We start from the raw sequence: 23,234 nt of genomic DNA, 5'->3' as shown, positions 1-23,234 counted from the left end.
GCATGGGCTCAGTAGTTGTGGCTCGCGGGCTCTAGAGCGCAGGCTCAGTAGTTGTGGCACATGGGCTAAGTTGCTCTAAGACATGTGGGATCTTCCCGGACCAGGGCTTGAACCCGTGTCCCCTGCATTGGCAGGTGGATTCTTAACCACTGCACTACCAGGGAAGTCCTGATCAGTGTTTTCTCTTAAATTCATTGCAAATCTGTACTCTTGTAAGAGTTGTTAGTAAAAGGAGCCTAGTTATATGTTCATACTCAGTTAAATAATAATATAATAAAATTATTTATCATCACAAAGTGGTCTCTAAAATACTTTCCCATCAAAAGGAAGGTATTATTACTGAAGTTAAATGCACTACCTAAGGCATTGAGAAAGGGTTCAGTTGTGGAACAGTCTTCAAAATGTATTGAGTTAAAAAAGCACAGTATGGAATAGTACATAGTTTTTTAAAAAGCTTGGAAAAAATAATATAGGCTATTTGCTTATATACGCTTTAAATATTCTTGGAAAGGTACACAAGAAAGCAATAACACTAGTCATCTATAGGGAGAAGAACTGATTATCTGGGAGACCAAGGTGGAAGGAAAATGTGTTATTATTTACCCTTTTCTATCTTTTGAGTTTTAGATACGAGGTGTGTATATTATTTAATACAGAGATAAGTTTTTTTTTTGCTAGAGAACAAAGATATGTTCTGTTTACCTAATAGTAATATTAATAATGTGTATCATTATCACAGCTAACATTTATTGAGCCTGGCTAAATTCTTTATATCAGTTAATTCTCCTAACTGCCCTATGTCATAGGTATGTTTATTATCTCCCTTTGACAGTGTGGAAATGGAGGCTTAAAAATTAATTAGCCTAAGGTCATACAGTAAGTGACAGAACAGAGATTTGAATGCATGCATTCTAATTGTAGAGTTTGTGCCATTAATCACTATGTTATGCATAGGCACAGAGGGATTAAAACCATTTAGAGTAAGTGCCATCAGAAATAGTCAAGGGAGTTGTGCGTGTGTTTGCTTAAGTTCATTTATCGGTAAGCCTTACTTACTTTAACACTTTATTTACTGCCTTTGCCAGATAACTGAAGTAATACTACTTTAGCTTTTAGGTAAAGTTTTTAAAATTAGTTTACAGCTGATACTTATGCAGCATAATATTTAACATAATTGTGTGATAGATAAGTGTTTTTTTTCAGGCATTTGTGCTTTCTTTTGTTTTTCATGTTATCAGTTGTGAAAAAGAAACTGAAGATGGATAAAGGTTCCTCTTATAAAACTGTATTCATGATTTGTGTATGAGTTAATGTGTAAAGAAGCAGAGTTACATAAATTTCAGTAATCATATCATTGTAACTGTCTCATTTCTCCTGGCCAATAGCTCATTAATTGAATTGAAGTTAATGACAAAATGTTTTTGTTTGAACTTTTTATAATTATTAGTGAATTGGTAAACTCGCTTTATGAGTTTCCATAGTAATATTATTTTTGAAACTATTAGAGTTTGAAGCTTTTAGGGTAAGTAACCATAAGGCCAAATATGACTTTTTTCCCATAGATATCACTGATCAGTGGCATCATTAATTAGGCTCTACTTGAGAAGAAAAGTATAATATCAAATCCATCTAGCTACTTCAGTTTTGCATAACAAGCTTTTTTTTGTTTGCAGCTAATCTTGGATATCATCAATAGGAAAGAAAAAGTTACAAGATAACTTCATTCGTAAAGTTAGTAGGTTAATTAAATCACAAGTCATTCTTGGTATGTCAAGATAGTCCTAGGGATGACAGAACTTTCTTGTGGTTTACTAATTAGAAAGAAGGTTGTTGACGTGGTCTGTATGGAAGTCAGTGTGGGATCATGTGCATCACCAGAAAGCTTTAATATGAGGTGAAAGGTGTGTGGGAAAGCACAGTTAATATTCTTTGATATATATATACTACGTACCTGAATATATTTTCTCCTTTGATATTTTCATTGTAAATTTATATAAGCTTAAGGATTTTTTTTTTTTCTTAATTTTCTGGGTTTCTGTTACCCTCTATAACTGTCATCAAGTTGCATAATTTGTGTATTTTGTCTCATTAACTGAAAACCAGTGACCTCTTGAGTTGTGTCTCAGCTCAGATGTCAGCTCTTCAAAGAGACCTATCCTAATAATCCTGTTAGAAGTAGCTTATCCTGTTTCCTTGATCTATATTTCTGTTTTTGTGCCAGTACCATACTGTCTTGATTACTGTAGCTTTGTAGTATAGTCTGAAGTCAGGGAGCCTGATTCCTCCAGCTCCGTTTTTCTTTCTCAAGATTGTTTTGGCTATTGGGGGTCTTTTGTGTTTCCATACAAACTGTGAAATATTTTGTTCTAGTTCTGTGAAAAATGCCAGTGGTAGTTTGATAGGGATTGCATTGAATCTGTAGATTGCTTTGGGTAGTAGAGTCATTTTCACAATGTTGATTCTTGCAATCAAAGAACATGGTATATCTTTCCATCTATTTGTATCATCTTTGATTTCTTTTATTAGTGTCTTATAATTTTCTGCATACAGGATAGAAAGCCCAGAGATAAACCCACACACATATGGTCACCTTATCTTTGATAAAGGAGGCAAGAATATACAATGGAGAAAAGACAGCCTCTTCAATAAGTGGTGCTGGGAAAACTGGACAGCTACATGTAAAAGAGTGAAATTAGAACATTCCCTGACACCATACACAAAAATAAACTCAAAATGGCTTAAAGACCTAAATATAAGGCCAGAGACTATCAAACTCTTAGAGGAAAACATAGGCAGAACACTCTATGACATAAATCACAGCAAGATCCATTTTGACCCACCTCCTAGAGAAATGGAAATAAAACCAAGAATAAACAAATGGGACCTAATGAAACTGAAAAGCTTTTGCACAGCAAAGGAAACCATAAACAAGACAAAAAGACAACCCTCAGAATGGGAGAAAGTATTTGCAAATGAAGCAACTGACAGGATTAATCTCCAAAATTTACAAGCAGCTCATGCAACTCAATATCAAAAAAACAAACAACCCAATCCAAAAATGGGCAGAAGACCTAAATAGACATTTCTCCAAAGAAGATATACAGACTGCCAACAAACACATGAAAGAATGCTCAACATCACTAATCATTAGAGAAATGCAAATCAAAACTACATTGAGATATCATCTCACACCGGTCAGCATGGCCATCATCAAAAAATCTACAAACAGTAAATGCTGGAGAGGGTGTGGAGAAAAGGGAACCCTCTTGCACTGTTGGTGGGAATGTAAATTGGTACAGCCACTATGGAGAACAGTATGGAGGTTCCTTAAAAAACTCAAAATAGAACTACCATATGACCCAGCAATCCCACTACTGGGCATATACCTGAGAAAACTATAATTCAAAAAGAGTCATGGACCACAATGTTCATTGCAGCTCTATTTACAATAGCCAGGACATGGAAGCAACCTAAGTGTCCATCAACAGATGAATGGATAAAGAAGATGTGGCACATATATACAATGGAATATTACTCAGCCATAAAAATAAACGAAACTGAGTTATTTGTGGATGGTGGATGGACCTAGAGTCTGTCATACAGATTGAAGTAAGTCAGAAAGAGAAAAACAAATACCGTATGCTAACACATATATATGGAATCTAAAAAAAAAAGGTCATGAAGAACCTGGGGCAAGGCGAGAATAGAGATGCAGACCTACTAGAGAATGGACTTGAGGATACGGGGAGGGGGAAGGGTAAGCTGGGACAAAGTGATAGAGTGGCATGGACATATATACACTACCAAATATAAAATAGATAGCTAGTGGGAAGCAGCCGCATAACATGGGGAGATCAGCTCGCTGGTTTGTGACCACCTAGAGGGGTGGGATAGGGAGGGTGGGAGGAGGGAGATGCAAGAGGGGAGAGATACATATGTATATGTATAACTGATTCACTTTGTTATAAAGGAGAAACTAACACACCATTGTAAAGCTATTATACTCCAATAAAGATATTAAAGAAAAAAAAGTAGGTTATCTCCCAATCTCTGTACCACCACCCACTCTATGCATTGTTCTGGTTTGTTTTCTTTATAGCACTTATCATTATCAGAAATGATCATCTGTTTTTTATATTTTACTTGTATTCCAACACCTGGAATAGTGCCTGGCATATAGTAGGAACTTATTATTCATTAAATAAGCAATGAATAATGGAATCTTTTCATCCTTTTCTCCAAAAATTTCTTGCTGTGTGGAATAAAAAAACATTTTCATCAGGATGTACCTATATATATATATATTTTTTTTTTTTTTAAAAGGAGAGGAAGTATTACGATTTCTTTTCCTGGAAAATTAAAAAATTTTGGCTTAAACCATATTAGTTCAGGGCAAATAAAGAACAGGCAGTTTTTGAAATCTCTGGCTCTGCATCATCATGCATTGGGCTTCAGGTCTCAGGTTGATATGTTTAGCTCTTTAAAAAACAAAAAGTAGGACATGGAATCTCAAGGTAACTGATTTGAGAGTTTTATTGCATCTTACGATTTCCATTCACTTTATGTTAAAATTGACTGCCACTGAACTGTAATTTCTACTTTTTGAAATGGCATTTGTAGTCCTTGGCATATATCTGTTAGTTTCTTCTTTTGATTAAATAGTTCCAGAGTTCAAAGGAAAAAAAAACACAAAACCTTTACCCACTCATCTTCCTGAGTGAATCCTAGGTTCAGAAGTTTAAAAATTTCTGTTACTAGAAGTAAGAATGGGTGAGTCATTGCTGTAGCCATTGGGCATGATTCTCTGCTTAAGTGGCTGAACTTGTGTCATAACTGTCAGTTATAATGGAGATGGAAGGAAATTTCATTACTCCCCCAGGCTTCCATTTAAGTATTTTTTCCCCCTGCTTTCTTTTCCATAGCAGACTGATTTATGTAAAATTCAGTTCTACAACTAAGTATTAGTCTAGGGTCCATGTGCATGATGGGCACGAACATGGATTCCATGTCATATGAGTCTGAATTTTTAATAAATTTATTTATTTTATTTATTTTTGGCTGCGTTGGGCCTTCGTTGCTGCACGTGGGCTTTCTCTAGTTGCGTTGAGCAGGGGCTGCTCTTTGTTCCGGTGCGTGGGCTTCTCACTGCGGTGGCTTCTCTTGTTGCGGAGCACAGGCTCTAGGCTCGCGGGCTTCGGTACTTGTGGCTCGCGAGCTCTAAAGCGCAGGCTCAGTAGTTGTGGCGCACGGGCTTAGTTGCTCCGCGGCATTTGGGATCTTCCTGGACCAGGGCTCGAACCCGTGTTCCCTGTATTGGCAGATGGATTCTTAACCACTGCACCACACAGGGAAGCCCCAAGTCTGAATTTGAATTGTGCTTTGACTAGTTCATTTTCTGTGTGACTAGGTAAGTTTAATCACTTTGACCCTTGTTTTATTTCCCTGCAAAATAGAATGAATAATTCCATTTCTTTGGGTTGTAATAATGATTAATGGATAATATATGCAAAATGTGTGGCACAATGCTTGGTGCTTAGTAAAGCACTGTAAATATTAGCTCTTATTATCTTACTACTGTTTTAACATGAAGGAATTTCAGTACACAGACTCACAAATTGTTATCTTTAATGTATTACTAAGATTTTGTTAATCTCATAAGATTGGATTGTACCTCTAAAAATTCAGACTACTGTTGAAGCTATTATTTGTCCTGATTTCCTTTTTAGGAGTCCTGGCTATCCAGATCTATTATTTCTTCTCCATTTCCCTTTTCTTCTTTCTGACCCAGTTCTCTTTATCTTTTTATTTATTTTTGCTACAATCTGTGAGAATCTCTTAAATCAATCCACGTTACTAATTTCTTACCGTTTTAATTCAGGTCTTTATTGCTTTTAATGAACTTTTTAAAAGTCACATTTATTCAGGTATAATTTACATACACCCACCAGAATTCATCCTTTCAAGTGTACAGTACTGCAAGTTTTGAGAAATGCATAGTCATATTAACCACCACCACCACAATCAAGTTATAGAGCATTTTCATTATCCCAGAGAGTTCCTTCTAGTCACTTTGCAGTCATCTTTTCTCCTGACCCCCAGACAACCACTGTTCTGATTTTGTTGTTCCCTCTATCAGTAGTGTTTCCCCCTTTTTATTGTTGTGTAGTAGTCCCTTGGATGAATATACAACAGACAGCTTATCTGTTCACCAATTGATAGATATTTTGGTTGCTTCCAGTTTCTAGGTATTATGAATCAAGTTGCTATAAATGTTTCCATATAGGTCTTTTTGTAGATAGATGTTTTGATTCCCTTGGGTAAATACCTAAGAGAGAATTGCTGGGCTGTGTGGTATGTGTGTTAACTTTATAAGAAGTTTCCAAACTTTTCCAAAGTGCTGTACCATTTTGCTTTCTTAGGAGCAATATACAAGGGTTTTAGTTACTTCATGCTTACCAAATACTTGGTATTTTCAATATTTTTAAATTTAGCCATTCTTTTCCATGTATAGTGATATATACTTGGGTTTTAATTTAAATTTTCCTGATGAATAATAATGTTGAGCATCCTTTTATGTCCTTATTTATATTACATCTATCTTCTTTGGTGAAGTGTCCAAATCTTTTGTCCATTTTAAAAATTGGGTTGCTTTTCTTGGGTTGGTTGATAAAGTTCTTTATAAGATATGTTTATCACAAATATTTCCTCTTAGTCTGTGTCTTGCTTTTCATTTACATGATAGTGTCTTTTGAAGAGCATATTTAGCGTGATTTTAAATACTGTTCTCTGTCCTTGCTTATTTTCTGCTTATGTTAGTATAAGCCATATTTTCTTGAAACTTTTTTAAATAAAAAGATTTCCACAAACGTTTATTAAATGAAAAATAGTTTTCAAAAAGATCTTATTTTTGTAATATATAACTCACATATTTCTGTCTTTCAATTACTAGGAGAGTTTAAGAGGTTACATTTTGGGAATGGACAGAACTTTTGTAGTGGCAGTGAAGAACTTCCACTTTCTATGATATGGCAAAACAGCATGAATTACTTTTATAATTAAAAAGCTGTCTTACACTTCAGAAAACAAAAGATAACATAGGCAAAATTAAAAGACAAATTATAAGCTCATAAAAAATTGAAATACATACTGAAAGCAATGGACTGCTAGCCATACATAATATATGAGTTTCTACAAACCAATAAAGGGGGTTATTTGAAAATTAAAACTGTCAAAGAAAATGAATTGACAGACAACAGCAGAAGAAATGAAACTGGCCAGTAAACATGAAAAATTGAAGAAACAATTGAAGAAAAAAATTAAAATGCCAGTGATGCACTACCTGTCCCCTGTCCCCTGTAAGACTGGCAAAGATGAAGAAGATCTCTACTGTCCTGTGTGGGAAGAAGGCAAATGTGGGGAGAAGGCAAAGGTGGGATATCAATTTCCAAGCTCTTTTTCTAAAGAATAATTTGATAATATCCATCAAGATGGAAAATGTGAACTGTGATAAGATTTGGAGAAATAAGCACTTTCAGGCATTGTTGGTGGGAATGTACATTGGTACCACTCTGTGGAAGGCAATTTGGCATTATCTTACAAATTATAAACACAGATAGATACTCTGACCAGTAACCCACTTTAAGGAACTTCTCTGATACATGTATCCACACATGGAAATGACCAAGGAACAAAGTTTATTTATTGCAGCATTGTATACAATAGCGACAGATATGCTTTCTTGAATTTTATTATTAGCACTGAAACAAGGACAGTCTGAATATGTCTTCTTTTTCCTTAAAAAAAAAAAAAAATTTCACGGCTATGTTCCTCATCTTTTTATGTTCTACAACAGAGATTAGCAAACTATGACCAGAGGGCCAAATCTAGTCCCTGGCCTGTTTTTTAAATTTTTTAATTTAATTTTATAATTTTTATTTTATATTGGAGTATAGTTGATCTTGGCCTGTTTTTTTTTTTTATGGCATTTGAACTAAAAATTTTACAATGTTAAAGGATTGTAAAACAAAATACAGCAAAGAAGAATATGTGACAAAGATTGTATATGGCCTGCAAACCTTAACATATTTCCTATCTGGCCCTTTACAAAGGGAAAGTTTGCTGACCCCTAGTCTAGAATCTCTTCCTTGTTATTTTACTCTCCTTGCCTGGTGACAAAGGCTGTGAATAGATTCTTCTTGTCTCCTCACTTCCTTAAAGATAATAGCTTGTAGCTAGTGGAAGGAGCCTATGGTCTGAGGGAGTTTCAAGGGGCCTGCTTCTGGGAGTAATCCTTGCAAGGGAGTTTCCTCTTTATGTGATGCATATTCTGTTTCCCGGGAGGCTATTTTGTTAGAGTTCTGACTAGTTGGTGCATCTTTGTTTTGTTGACCCCTGTGTCATCTCTTAAACATCCTTTTTAGCTGCCAGCTGCCTAATGTGATAACTGTTTTCATAAGGGCAGCCTTTCTACTTTGAGAATGTGCTGCTCTAGGAATTCTTGGTTTGTGGGATATTTTCACGTGAGGCGGTTGTACCCTTTTTTGGGAGGTATTTTTCTAATCACTCTAGTTTTTTTCTTCTAGAAATTTCTGGGTAGTTTTTACCTTTCAGTTCTTTCAGTTTCTAATTCTGATACTTCTCTCTATTGTTATGTTTTTCCAGGTTATTTCTTTTGATATTTGGACTAGGGAAATTTAATGCGTAACTCACATTTTTTGTAGAAGTCTTCTATTGTATTTCCTGTTTTTAAGTTCTTAAGGACCCTGTCTTTACATTCTCTTTGCACTGTCTTCAGGATCTCCCCTACATTGACTGAATACATTTTAACATTCTTGGGTGATCTTTCACAAGTCCTTAATTTCTAAAGTCCTATGTTTATATTCTTCTCCTAAACTTCGAAGGACTTTATAGTTGTCATCATCTTTCTGTCTGACTTCACAACATGAAGGTTTCATTGCAGTTAGTTCATTGTTCCCACTTTCTTCCTTCCCCAGTACTTGGTCCTTCTCTCCATCCTTACCTGTACTCCGTACAAGTATTCTCCCTGCCTCTCCAGTTTCTTCCAGATCCCTCCTTCAGAATTCAACTCAAGCATTTTCCTTGCTTAAATCTCACTTAGAGTACTGCAGCAGTCTGTTTTCCCCCACTATTCATGCTAAATCCGCTTAATACCTTCTTGATGCATTTTGACTAAAACTCAAATGCTTTGCTCTGATTTGTAAAGTCCTATGTGATCTGGCCCCTGCCCATTTCTTCTCTTTTCTTAGTGTGCTCTAGTAAAACGGCTGAGGGATTTTACACAGTACTTTTCTCCTGCTTAGAACGCTCTTCCCTGCCCCTTCCTACCTGCTCACGCCTCACAAACATGGTTAGCTTATTTTTATGCTTAGGTCACCACCGAAATATTGCTTTTCTAGAGAGGCTCTCCAAACTAGGGCTCTCCCCTTATTTGCTCCCTTTTATTCATTGTTAAATGCTGAGCTGTTGTTCTGCTGTTAGAATTAAGACTTGAATTATTCCTAACTCAACATTATCATAAAGGAAGCTATTGGGAATAATCAGAAAAAGGACTTGGTTTTTGCTAATCATCCTTATTGGTTGGCTGTTCTTGATCGTATTTCTCTAATCCTCAGAAGATACGAAAATGTACTGTTTAGATATTTAGGTTCATTGTCTTTCAGCATGGAACTTGTCTGTGAGATCATATAAAGTCATGAAGCTGATAATCTGCACTTGAGTGATAGAGTAATTTTATCACATTAATAAACAAAAATACACATTTTAATGGAAGGGAAGAGTTATTTGGCTTTAGTAAAATATTTAGTCCTGGATAGAAATTTTCTGTGGCTTTAGTTTTGATTGACAGATACATTATTTTGTAAAGTCATTACTAGCTTCCAAACCTTTAGTATGTGAGTAGGTATAAAAAAATCAGAAAAGGCATAAGAATATTTCTCTTGAGCATTTTGGTTAGTAATAATTAAAACACATGCTAAACTTATACTAACTTAACTCGTAATGAATTTGAAATATTCAGTGTATTCAATTCAAATGTATTCATTACAGTCAGCTATCAAGATTTTATACCCCTCAAATAATCTTAAACAGCCCTTGGAAATAAAGAAGTAGTAATAATAGCAACTACTTATTTCACATACTGTGCTAGCTGCACATAGATATGTATTGTTTTTAATCTTCACCCCAATCCTATAAGTATTGTTTCTCCGGGTTTTTTAGTGGAGGAAACCAGGACTCAGCAAAGGTATAAAGCTGGTACGTGAACTCTGTCTCAGGGGCATCTCTGCATAGTGCTACCATCTAGTTCCATCTACTAATTTGGAAAAAAATGGGGAGACTGAGTCTAGTGAAGCCAAAGGACTTGCTCATCGTCACATAGCTAGTTAGCAGCAGAGTGAGCACTTGGCTCCCTGGCCTCCTGACTCACATTCCGGTGCGCTTTTCACTGTATCAGGACACCTTGGCTCCTGAGCCCCAAGTGACAGCCCCAAGCAACTGTGTTTATCTGTCTTGCATGTCCCAGCTTGTTTTGCTAGCAGAGCAAAAACTACTTAAAAGGATCCTCAATCTTCACCTTCCCACTCACCTCCACTTACACGCATATACTCCCACTTGCCCCATGAATAACTTCACAGAAAGAATTGTGCAATGTCACTAAGCCTTCCTCTGGTGTCAGAGTTACTCCCTGAGAGAACATTCACTTCCTCATGACTCCAGTTTACTGTCAGATTGGCTTTCGCCCTCTTCTCTTTGATCGGAATCTTAGTTGTTTAGGCAGGAATTTGAGGAGCAGATGTTATACCCCTTGAACAAGCCCTTTAAGTCTCCTTAGTACTGTGTCTAATGACTCTTAATCCTGTCCTTTTAACTCTGTGGCTAGCAGAATTAAGAGCAAAGTGGGACAGGAATGGGGAGCTTGATGCTGAACATTTCATTTTAATGTTGGCAAAGAGAGCACGTGAAATGAGACAGAGGGTAAACGTTAGGCTTTCCTGTAAAGCTAAAAAGCAAGATGAATGTTAGTGTGGGATCGCTGAGATTTTATATTTCCCTCCAAATGTAAATAGTGCAATTTGGTAGAGCAAAGAGCCAGAGAAATGGAGCCAGTGAACTGTTGCTACTACCCAGTCTTCTCAAATTTTGCTGTGTTTGGAAATGAAAATGGTTCGCCAGGAAAAAAAAAAAGTTATTGCTTAAAGTATTTGATCTTCCATGGTTATTGAAGAAAATTAAGACTTCTCCAAAATGGGAGTACTGTTAGCAAAGATACACCCTGTGAACTAATTGGTTCATTCTATTCTTGCTTTACAGACTTTGGTCTGGCAGTCTGAACTGACTAATTATCAGAGATCTGATCGGGCTTCCCTGGTGGCGCAGTGGTTGAGAGTCCGCCTGCCGATGCAGGGGACGTGGGTTCGTGCCCCGGTCTGGGAAGATCCCACATGCCGCGGAGCAGCTGGGCCTGTGAGCCATGGCCGCTGAGCCTGCGTGTCTGGAGCCTGTGCTCCCCAATGGGAGAGGCCACAACAGTGAGAGGCCCGCGTACCAAAAAAAAAAAAAAAAAAAAAAAATCTGATCTGTTTGTTCATATAGTTAAAAAATTGCACTAAACGGCCTATAATTTTCTCAGTTCCTAATTATTTGCTTGAGATATGGTATATCAGAGGCTGATGAGGAGAGAGAAATCACACAGTAATTTGAATAGGGAAAGCTTATTATAAAGAATTACTGTCTGCAACAGGGGATTGGCGTAATGAGGGATTTGGTCCTAAAAAGTAAAGTGAACTCTAAAGAGTATAGGAATAGCAAATAAGAAGAGTAGCCTTATTCCCAGCATATAGATAGAATATTTAAGGAAGACGCTTCCAGGATTGGGATCCAGACCTTATTTGCGAGGGCAAGGCTGTGGCTCACTAAATGATAAAGAAGCTTCTGTGGTGCTGTGACAGGAGAACTTGCCAGAAACTTTTTTCACCAGTTCACTCTGGTACAAAACTGTCTGAGGGAGGTGCTGGGGAATCTACTGGGTGCTGCTGGCTACTGATTGCTGTGCACACTTCAGGAGCCTGCTAGTGGAAAAGCCACACAAACTGTAGGAGTTGGACACTGGAGGAGCCATGTGTGGTGCAGGAACCTACCAAGAGGAGCACACAAGACCCAGGGAGGAATACCCCTTTCTCCTGCAGTGTCCGTCCAGCACTCTCTAACTTAACATCATGCCAGACCTAACATCATGCCACGTGGTCCAGGGAAAATATTTAAAGGACCCAAATCTATTTTTGCACAGCAGGCAGTGAAGGGTGAATTTGGAAATGAGAGGCAGTAGATGGACAACTGACACATTTGATCAAACAAATTTATATTTTATTATTATTGATGCCTCCTATGGACTTAATTTAAATTTGGGACCCTGGTCAGAATCTTGCCCAGGACCTCATTCCTTTCCAGTGTTTCAGAAAGGATGTCATGAGTCCAGAGAGACTTTTCTGTTTTAGGAAGGAAGGATCCTGGGCAGTAGCCCCACCTTTGCTTCTGTAGGTTACTTTTTCATGAGCATCTCGTTTGGGAGCTTCAGTTTCTCCTCTATCTTGACACTTTGATCTTGGGCATTGTGGTGAAATTCCTCACATTTTCACACATTCTAACCTCAGAGCTCACTCAGATCTTTGTTTGAATTATCTTTGCCATTGGAAGCAGTACTCTGAATTTGTACATTAAGAATGGCCTTTTCCAGAATAAATATTTCAAAAACTATCAGCTAGAATTTCAGCATTTTAGGAGAAACAGTCACTATAAATTTTGAGCAGCAGTTTCTAGTTAGTGGTGGCTCTGCATAAAGGCAGTTTCATTGGTAAGTATCCGATTTGGATCTGATAACCAACCAGGAAGAATAACCTACTGAGGCCTAGTTAGACATACATAAATTTTAGCCTTTTGTATATATTCTATTTTTAGAAGACAACATTATCATGAGTTAATAGTTTTTTATGAAATACCAATTTATTTCTCAGCCTTAAAATTATAGACTTAGAAGGTAAATTGGACTAAATGGCCTAACATTTTGTTAAAATTGTTTTATTGTTGAAGTTAATTTTATTTTGAGTTTGGCCTGTTAGGATAAATTAAGGAATTTAATTAACTTTGTAAAAAGATTTTTATTTATTTATTTAGGCTGCGCCGGGTCTTAATTGAGGCATGTGAGATCCTCGTTGTGGCATGCGGGATCTTTTAGTTGCAGCATGCAGACTTCTTAGTTGTGGCATGCATGCAGGATCTAGTTCCCTGACCAGGGATCGAATCTGGGCCCCCTGCATTGGGGAGTGTGGAATCCTACCCACTGGACCACCAGGGAAGTCCCTTTAATTAATTTTTTGACAGCAGAATTACATTCATAAGGGACGGTATAGCTGAAGACAGCTTTAAAAAAAAGATGATCATTTTTATTTATTTTTATTTATTATTTTTTAAAAATGTTGGGGGTAGGAGTTTATTAATTAATTAATTTATTTTTGCTGTGTTGCGTCTTCGTTTCTGTGCAAGGGCTTTCTCTAGTTGTGGCAAGCGGGGGCCACTCTTCATCGCGGTGCACGGGCCTCTCACTATGGCGGCCTCTCTTGTTGTGGAGCACAGGCTCCAGACGCGCAGGCTCAGTAGTTGTGGCTTACGGGCCTAGTTGCTCCACGGCATGTGGGATCCTCCCAGACCAGGGCTCGAACCCATGTCCCCTGCATTAGCAGGCAGATTCTCAACCACTGCGCCACCAGGGAAGCCCCTCATTTTTATTTTTGATAGAGAAATTTTATGTTTTGGACTTTGATTATTAAGTTGGTTCTCTACCAGAGGTTTTTTTTTTTATTAAAATATAGTTGATTTACAATATTAGTTTCAGTTGTATAAGATAGTGATTCAATATTTTTATAGATTATACACCATTTAAAGTTATTATAAAATATTGGCTATTTTTCCTATGCTGTACAATATATCCTTGTATCTTAGTTATTTTATACATAGTAGTTTGTATTAAGTAGTCTTAATCCCCTACCCCCATCTTGCCCCTTTCCCCATCCCTCCTCCCACTGGTAACCATTAGTTTGTTCTTTATATCTGTTAGTCTGTTTCTGTTTTGTTATATTTGTTTTATTTTTAGATTCCACATGTGATAACATATAGTATTTGTCTTTCTCTGTCTGACTTATTTCACTAAGCATAATACCCTCTTGGTCCATTCATGTTGTTGCAAATGGAAAAATTTTATTCTTTTTTATGGCTGAGTAATATTCCATTGTGTGTCTGTGTGTGTCTGTGTGTGTATATGTATATATATTACAGAATTCTTTGAATTTGTGTATTAATATCTATTTAGGGTGTTTAATTATTTGTTTTCCATTCATATTTGTTTAGGGATGTCTTTTTTAAGAGAATGACATCTGTGATAGCATACCTTTAAGATTGCTCTGATGTGAGATACTTTACTTTGCCATGTGTGAAAAATGTTAGAGACTGTGTTTTAGCACGGTAATAAAATTTTTACCTGAGGAGTTTACTTCAGTAGTCATTTCTAAATTTGTGACTGAAAGTCACATTTAGGGAGCTGCACAGTGGCTTTTTTAGTATTGCTAGGTATTATTGTCCAAGTAGACTTTTATAGATTTCATTAGGTTTTCTTTTGTTTTTTTTTAAGAACACTTTACATAGCTTCCATTGTTCATCCATCTTATGAGGCAATGTGAATCTTCTGTTGTTCCAAACTTGATACTGTCTTATATTTATTTCATATTGTTAACAGCTGCACTGTTCAGGTCATTAGCCACTAGCCACATATGGCTATTTAAATTTAAATTAAATAAAATTAAAAATTAAGTTCCTTAGTTGCACTAGTGGTATTTCAAGTGCTTGATAGACACTTGTAGCTAGTGGCTACCATAATGGACAGCATAGGTATAGAATATTTCCATCATTACAGAAAGTCCTCTTGAAAAGTCCTGGTCTTATAGGATGTGAGATGGTGACAGACTCACATATAGTCATCTCTCTGTATCTGTGGCTTCCTAATCTGTGGATTCAGCCAACCGTGGATGGAATCCATGGGTGTGGAACCTGTGGGTACAGAGGGCTGACTATACTATGCCGTTTTATATAGGTGACTTGACCGTCTGCAGATTTTGGTATGTGGGTTGGTAGTCATGGAACCGATCCCCCTTGGATACTGACAGACGCGACTATACTGAAGTTGTTGATGTGATAGCTTTCTTCCTCACAGAGGGTAGATTTTTTCATTTCACCATCCCAGTAATAATTTTCCACGCTCTTTGAGAATTTTATAATTTACTCTTTTTGGTTAAAATAATATATAATTTATTTTGCCCTAACAATTACATCTGTATATTTTTCAAACCCTACGTCGTGGAGGTAACTACTGTTAACATTGTGGTATTTATCCTTCTAGTCTTTTTTACTCATATATGTAAATATTTTTATTTTACAAAACTAGTATCATTCTGTACATGTTGTTTTATAACCTACTTTTTAATGTTTATACATATCACAAACAGATATAGTTGGAATTATTCTAAAATTTATATCCATTTGACAAGCATTTATAGAACACTTCCCGTGTGCCAGGTATTGTTTTAGGTTTTGGGCATAGAACACTATATAAGTATAGTTCTCTCCTCATGGAGCTTTTGTTCTAGTGAGGGAAGGCCAACTATAAACAAAACATATATAATAACAGATGGTGTTAAGTGCTATGGGGAAATAACAAACAGCTCCATGCTTAGAAACATTTATATACCTTTTTAATTTGTACTTCTGAGGATTTCCTTTAATAACATGTGACTGTCTGACATGTGGCCATAGCTGTGGTGGGTACAGGATGTATCCCCAAAGCATCTTGCCTATAGACTGGCCTCAAGCCTATAAAGTAGTCTCATGGGCTTGTTCCTCCTAACTGTGGTCCCCTACACTGTCTGGTAATTAGTCATATTTTTTAATGTTTACATAGGACATTTGCATATAATTTGTGAAGTGTCTATTCCTTTTGCATGCTTTTTAGTGGGTTGTTGGTCATTTTTTTTAAATTGTTGTACTTTAGGAGTTCTTTACATATATTAGATAGGAATCCTTTGTCAGATACATACTATGAATATTTTCTCCCAGTCTTTGACTTGGCCCATTCATATTCTTAATAATGTCTTTTAATAAGGTTTATGAAATACTTGAATTATTTTTCCTACTATATTCTGTAATTATAGAAAATCACATGAATCGACTGGATGTTAAACCCATATTGCCTTCCTTAAATAACTCTTACTTGATTATGATGTATTTACATATTGCTGGATTCAATTTGCCAGTATTTTGTTTAGAAGATTTTTTTGTATCTGTGTTCATAAGATGTATTGGCTATTATATAGTACAGGGAACTATATTCAATATCCTGTGACAAACCATAATGGAAAAGAATATGAAAAAGAATGTATATATGTGTAGCTGAGTCACTTTGCTGTACAGAATAAATTAACACAGCATTGTAAATCAACTATACTTAAATAAAATCTAAAAACAAAGGACATTTTATAATGAAAAAAGGTGCAGTTCACCAAGATGTTTTAAATGTACTTGCACCTAATGATATACCTCCAAATATATAAAGCAAAAACCAACAAAACTAAAGGAAGAAACAGGCAAATCCACAGTCATACTGGGAGTGTGACTTTCTCAGTAACTGATATTGCAAAAAGAAAAAAAAAATCAGTAAGGAAATAGAAGATTTGAACAACATAATTAATAAATGACTAATTTACATATGTTGTTCCAAAATACATTCAGGCATATAAATAATGCTTTTAAAATTGACATATACTGGTCTGTAAATCAAGTCTCAATAAATGCCCAAAGTCTAAATGTTCTCTAATCCTAGTGGAATTAAGTGAGAAAGCAACTCTAAAAAATAATTTGAAAACAACCAAATGTTTGAAAATTAAGCAATATTAAGTAAATAATCCCTAGGTCAAAGAAGAAAACACAAGAGAAATTAGAAAGTATTTTTAATTGGGTGATAATGAAAAGACAATCGATTAGAACTTGTGACATGCAGCCGAAGCCATATTTAGAAGAAAATTTACACACTTAAATGCATACATTACCAAAAAAACATTTTGATGATCTAAACATCCATTTCAAAAAGCTAGAAAAAATATTAAGTTATATCCAAAGATCTCTAGAGAACAGAAAAAGTAGGAATGTTTTCCAGTTTTTTTCATGAGAACAGAAATACCTTGATACCAAAACCTGATAAGAAACTTTTGTTTATCCATCCTATATATGGCAGTTTGCCTCTGCTCATCTCAAACTCCCATTCCTTCCCTCCCCTACTTCACTTCTCCCTTGGCAACCACAAGTCTGTTCTCTATGTCTGTGAGTCTGTTTTTGTTTCATAGATAGTTGATTTGTGTTGTATTTTAGATTCCACATGTAAGTGACATCATATGGCATTTGTCTTTGACTTACTTCACTTAGTATGATAATCTCTGGGTCCATCCATGTTGCTGCAAATGGCATTATGAAATGTCCTTTATACCTTCATTAGTGTTCTTTGCTTTAAAGTCTACTCTGCCTGATATTAGTAAGATATACCAGCTTTCTTTTAGTCGGTATTTGTGAATTATGTTTTTGCATCCTTTTGCTTTCACACCTTCCTCTCTGTATGAAGTATCTCTTTTAAGTGAAAGCTTATTTTTTAATCATTCTTAAAAACTTTGCCTTTTAATTGTAATACTTAATTTAATTATATTTAATGTTATTGCTGATAAGTTTGAGCATAAGTCATCCACCTCATTCATTGTTTTCTATTTGTCCAGCCTGTTTGATTTCCCATTTACTGTCCTTTCCTTTGCATTAAATTTTTAATTAATTAATTTATGGCTGTGTTAGGCCTTTGTTGCTGTGCGGGGGCTTTCTTTAATTGCGTTGAGTGGGCTTCTTATTGCGGTGGCTTCTCTTGTTGCAGAGCACGGGCTCTAGGCGTGCAAGCTTCAGTAGTTTTGGCATGTGGGCTCAGTAGTTGTGGCACATGGGCTTCAGTAGTTGTGGCTCGCAGGCTCTAGAGCACAGGCTCGGTAGTTGTGGCACACAGGCTTAGTTGCTCCGCGGCACGTGGGATCTTCCCGGACCACGGCTTGAATCCGTGTCCCCTGCATTGGCAGGTGGACTCCCAACCACTGCACCACCAGGGAAGTCCCTGCATTAATTTTTTAATACTATATATTCTCCTCTCAGTTGGCTTGTTAGTGTCTTTTACTGTTCCTTTAGTGCTTACCCTAAAGATTACATCATATATTCTAATAATAGACTGAAATTTTATTAAAAATTAGTACTTTTACCCCTTCCCAGTCAATACAAAGACTTTAGAACATTTACCATATGTAACTACATTTATCCTCTCCTACACTTCTGCAGTTCTTTTCATGTATTTCAATTTTATATATGGGTATGTGTGTGTGTATACATTTTAAGTCCCATCAGATATATTATTGTTGTTTTATGAAGTCAGTAGTCGTTGAGATTTACTTATATATCCTCCCTTTCTATTATTTTTCATACCATACTCTGTATGCTTTTATCTGGGGTCATTTTCTTTCTGCCTGAGGGCTCTTTCCATTAGTATAGTCAGCTGTTGACAAACTCTTTTGGCTTCTGTTTTTCGGGAAATTATTTTGTCTTTATTTTTAGTGATCCTATAATTCCATCTAGGCAGTTATTTTTATTCAGAACTTTGAAGATATCATTGCGTTGTCCTCTGGCTTTTGTTGCTTCTTTGCAAAAGTCTTCCGTTAGTTTTATTTTTACCCTTTTGAAGGAATTTTTTTCCCCCGCTCTGGCTGTTTTAAACGTTTTCCTTTTGTCTTTAAGTTTTCAGCAGTTTTACTATGATATGCCTGGGTGTGGTTTTCTACTATCCTTCTGGTGTTTATAATACTTACTGAATCTCTGGTTTAGTGTCTTTTTTATCATGTTTCCAATTTTGACAGTCACCTCTGCACATTTTGCTTCTCACTCCTTCCATTCTGCAATTCCAGTATGAGACCTTCTTACCACATCTAATGTGTATCTTATGTTTTTTTCTGCATTTTCCATTTTTTCTCACCATGCTTCAATCTAAAAATGATCTTTTAACTGTTAATTCTCTGCTATTAAACCCATTTATTAGTTCTAAATTTCAGTTATGTATTTTTCATTCTAGAATTTCTTCATATTTCTTTTTTATTATTTTCAGTTCTCTATATAAGATCTCTACCTTGTCACTTAATTTCTTAATTATAGTTATACAGAATTCTGTGGCTCATGAGTTCAATGTCTGGTTCTCCCAATTTCTGTGAACCTGGATAAAAATTTCTTTCCTTTCACTAACTTCTAACTGAAATTTAGCATTTCCTTTAATTATGAAAGTAGGCAACAGAGTCACAGGTGTACCTGCAAATTTCAGATGCTTTCGTATCACATTACCATTGTTACAGGTATATTGAAAGATATATTGTTTATGATCATCACTGCTTTGAAATTACAGAAGTTATCAGACCTGCCTCTAGGCCTAGTTACTTGATACATTAGTGTAGAAACTCCATATTATGTCACAAATTAAAAAAATATATATTTTTATAGTTATTTCTTTATGAATGATTTTCATGGTGTGTCTAGTGTGTTTTTTTTAATGTGTTTAAAAACATTCTAAGAAGGGCTCCATAGACTTCAGACTATAAAATAGTCCAGGCCAAAAAAGTGGTTCTGTACAGAATAGGTCAGATTGTGTCATTTCTCAGCTCAAAATGCTCTAGTGGGTTTCCTCTCATTTCTTCTAGAGAGAGTAAAACCAAGGTCCTTTTGGTGCCTTACCTGGCCCTCCATGATCTGCACCACCCCACTGGCTGCATTCTGACCTTATCTCCAACTCCTGTTCTTTTTGCTCATTCTACAGCCACGTTGGGAACAAAGCAAGTATTCTCTTCATGCAGGTCCTTTCTAGTAACTGTTCCCTCTTCTCGGAACACTCTTCCTGAAAATATCTGCATAACCTACTACGTCAGTTACCTGATAAACTATTCAGTCACCTACTTCCTGACCACTCCACTTAAAATATTTATTCCTGCCTCCTTGGTACGTACTATCTGCCTTCCCCATTCTGTTTTTCCCTGTACACGTATCACAGTCTTTCATATTATGTATTTTACATATTTATTAGCTTAGTATTGATTTTGGGAGGGGGTCTTACCATAGGCCTCTGTTACTGGCGGGTGGGACCTTCAGCAATAGTTAGGTCAACTTTGGAGAGCTGTTGTCATTCCCATGCATAACTTTCATCCCTGCTAGCACCACTGTTTCATTTATGAGCCTATTGCGTTAAGAGTGGAGTGGACGATGACAAAAGCTAGCTAATGTCAGCTGAACTGGCCACCTAACTTTGTCTGCATGGTTGTTCATTGCCTCTTTTAAGGTTGATGCTCTCTGAGGTTAACGTGTGATACAAAGAGCTTCATTTTTGGTGTCCACTTTCATATGTCTGTCTATGTGGATCTTCCCCACATCTCCTTTTCTCAGTCTCCTGATCTTTTCTAGGTTTTATCTCGCATCTCCTGGGGAGAGTGTTTCTAACCAATGTAGTTTAGACATTTTGCTCACCTGATATAGTTAACATGCTGTCATGGAGATCATGGACCAGCATGAATTTCTTTGGATTCTTCAGGTGATCCAGGTCCCTTGGGACTATTTTAAGACAAAGGACTAGAAAATTAACATAGCCCTGGTTCAAGCATGTAAATGTATGCTGCTGTTGATTTACATATGACTGTCAACTGCTTTTGGTCTTCCTTCCTAATAGAGGTAGAAAACACCTGCTTTATGGGATCAGTGACTGCATAGCACTTACCTGACAGAGAGCAATAACCCTGTCTTTATATGCTGCTAAATGGGCCCTCCGGCTTTCAGTCTGTAGTCTTTAATTGGTGATTAATCATCCTCAGCCTTTCATTGTCTTTCTTTTTTGCGCTGACTGCCCCTAGCAATAAGCTACCCAGTTCCATAGACCTTTCAATTACTTCCTTTCCTGTACCTCTCAAATGCCTGAAGTATTGCACCAGCCAGTGCCTTCCCTTTGACCAACAGTTTTAGCAGTTGCATTTGCGCTGCTGCAGCTTATCAGGGACTATGTACCACCAGAGATGGGGTCCTCATTGCTAACCAGTCAGTGACACCACTGGAGTGGACTTCACAGGTCTACTTTTGCTACCAAGTCTCTCAGGTTAGGTTCCCCCAAAACATTTTGAAACTTCAGGATTTGCATGTAGGAGGTTTGTTGAGGAGTGCTTCTGGGATCAACCCCTAGGAGAGAAGGTGCAGGGAAACAGCATTAGGAAGATGGAGGAACTGAATTGCTTGGTAGTTGCAACAGCAGTCTCAGCTGATTCCCGCAGGGAGATCTGAAGCTGGAATAACCCTTCTGAGATATTCCTGATTGAAACAGAGGGCTGGACCATTTTACTGCACATTGACCAGTCATTGACTGTGGGATGTTTTGGGATGGTAACATAACCTTGGATGAGGGAGTTCTCTGTGATTCAGGGAAATTCCTGAGGGTTTAGTTTAGTTGTAAGCCACCAGCAGGCCAAATCCTGGAAGCTTGGGGGAATGAGTACTTCAGTCCTGAAAGGATTGATCTGGGTGGCACATCGTAGCATTCACTACAGCCACATGGCAAGATCACTTTCAGTGGGGTGGTGAGGGTGGAAAGGATACTACAGTGCTAGAGAAATAAGGAGGGAGATGAAAACTTGTTTAGATAGCTTAGCTGTGAAGGGGAGGAGAGAGAGGGAGAGTAGTCAGAAGTTACTGAGGAGACTGGAAAGGGGTGGGATCCAGAATATAGGTAGTAGATATGCCTGGGGCAGGAAGAGGTTCATTTTCACCATTGTAATCAAAAGGAAGAGGCAAGAGAGGCATTCAGAAGCAGATACATTTATAACAGTAATCAGAGGACGTTGACGCAGTTCTTATATGTTTCTTCTGGGAAAGAGCAGGAAGAATCAACAGCTACAGAGGGGGAGTTGTTTGGGTTGAAGATTTAAGGCGAGTAGAGATTTTAATAGCTTGCTGTGGAGAGTGGGAGGAGAACTTAACAGGGTAGGCACTGGTGTTGAGGGCCCATTTGAGGTTGATGTTCCTGATTTTGTAGAATTAACAATTTGTGGAGTTGTGTGACTGTTTTTCTGACAGTGCTTAATAAGTGAAAGTATAAACATGCTCAGTGTCTTACCAGATTGTCTTTTTTTTTTTTTTTCATAGCCATCAGATCAAGTCATTACAGTACAGTAACACAGGAGACATGATTCTTGTTGTATCTGGAAGCTCTCAGGCCAAAGTGATTGACAGAGATGGTTTTGAAGTAATGGAGTGTATAAAGGGAGACCAGTATATTGTAGATATGGCCAACACCAAGGTAAGTATGACACAATATTTCAGTGAATTTAATTAATTCAGTACACATTTACTAACAACTTGTTGGTGCTGCCATAATTTACCCCCAAAGTTAATGTCTTAAAAATAATTTATTATTTCTTGCAATTTTGTGCATTGACCAGGAAGTTCTTCTGCTTCATAGTGTCAGCTGGGGCACTAGGATAGTTGTAAAGTCCAAAATGACCTCACTCTGATGGTTTACAGCTGGTGCTCTCACCAGTGGCATTTCTTTCTCTCTTCCTCTTTCCCCTACCCCTTCTCTCTCTCTCTCTCTCTCTCTCTCATACACACACACACGCACACATTCTCTCCCTCCAACCCTGCCCCCTTTCTCCTTCCACGTGTCTAGTTTGGGTTTTCTCACAGTGTGGTAGACACTTAGTGTGGTTTGACTTGCTGCTTGGTGACTAGGTTCCATGAAGGATGAACATGGGAACTTCAGATTCCTTAAGGTCTGGTGTTGAGTCTTACACAGCATCATAGGACCAGCCCAAATTCGGGGAGAGAGGAGATAGACGTCACCATTTGGTGGGTGAATGGCAAGATCACATTGTAAAGTATCACGGGGGTTGCGAGATATGAATGCAGCCGTCTTTTGAAATACAGTCTACCACAAACCTACTATGTACTAGGCTTTAGGACAAGAATGAAAAAGGGTCTCATCAATCTTTTTATGTAAAGGATTTTAGTGGTATAATGATATTTTA

The 23,234-nt window shown here is 37.0% G+C and overlaps 1 protein-coding gene across 4 annotated transcripts in view; it reads left to right on the top strand.

The window, feature by feature from the left end:
- WDR70 (WD repeat domain 70) overlaps positions 1-23,234 on the top strand; it is a 308,150-nt gene that overhangs the window by 77,123 nt on the left and 207,793 nt on the right. For all 4 annotated transcript variants that reach the window (XM_060009572.1, XM_060009570.1, XM_069540615.1 and 1 more), the window contains one exon: positions 22,354-22,507. In XM_060009572.1, the coding sequence (XP_059865555.1) occupies positions 22,354-22,507 (154 nt within the window). The remainder of the gene's footprint in view (positions 1-22,353; positions 22,508-23,234) is intronic.

The sequence above is a fragment of the Delphinus delphis genome, chromosome 3 (assembly GCF_949987515.2).
Source record: "Delphinus delphis chromosome 3, mDelDel1.2, whole genome shotgun sequence".
Classification (NCBI taxonomy): domain Eukaryota; kingdom Metazoa; phylum Chordata; class Mammalia; order Artiodactyla; family Delphinidae; genus Delphinus; species Delphinus delphis.
Note: the sequence above shows the minus strand (reverse complement) of the source record. Positions and strands in the feature narration are given on the sequence as shown.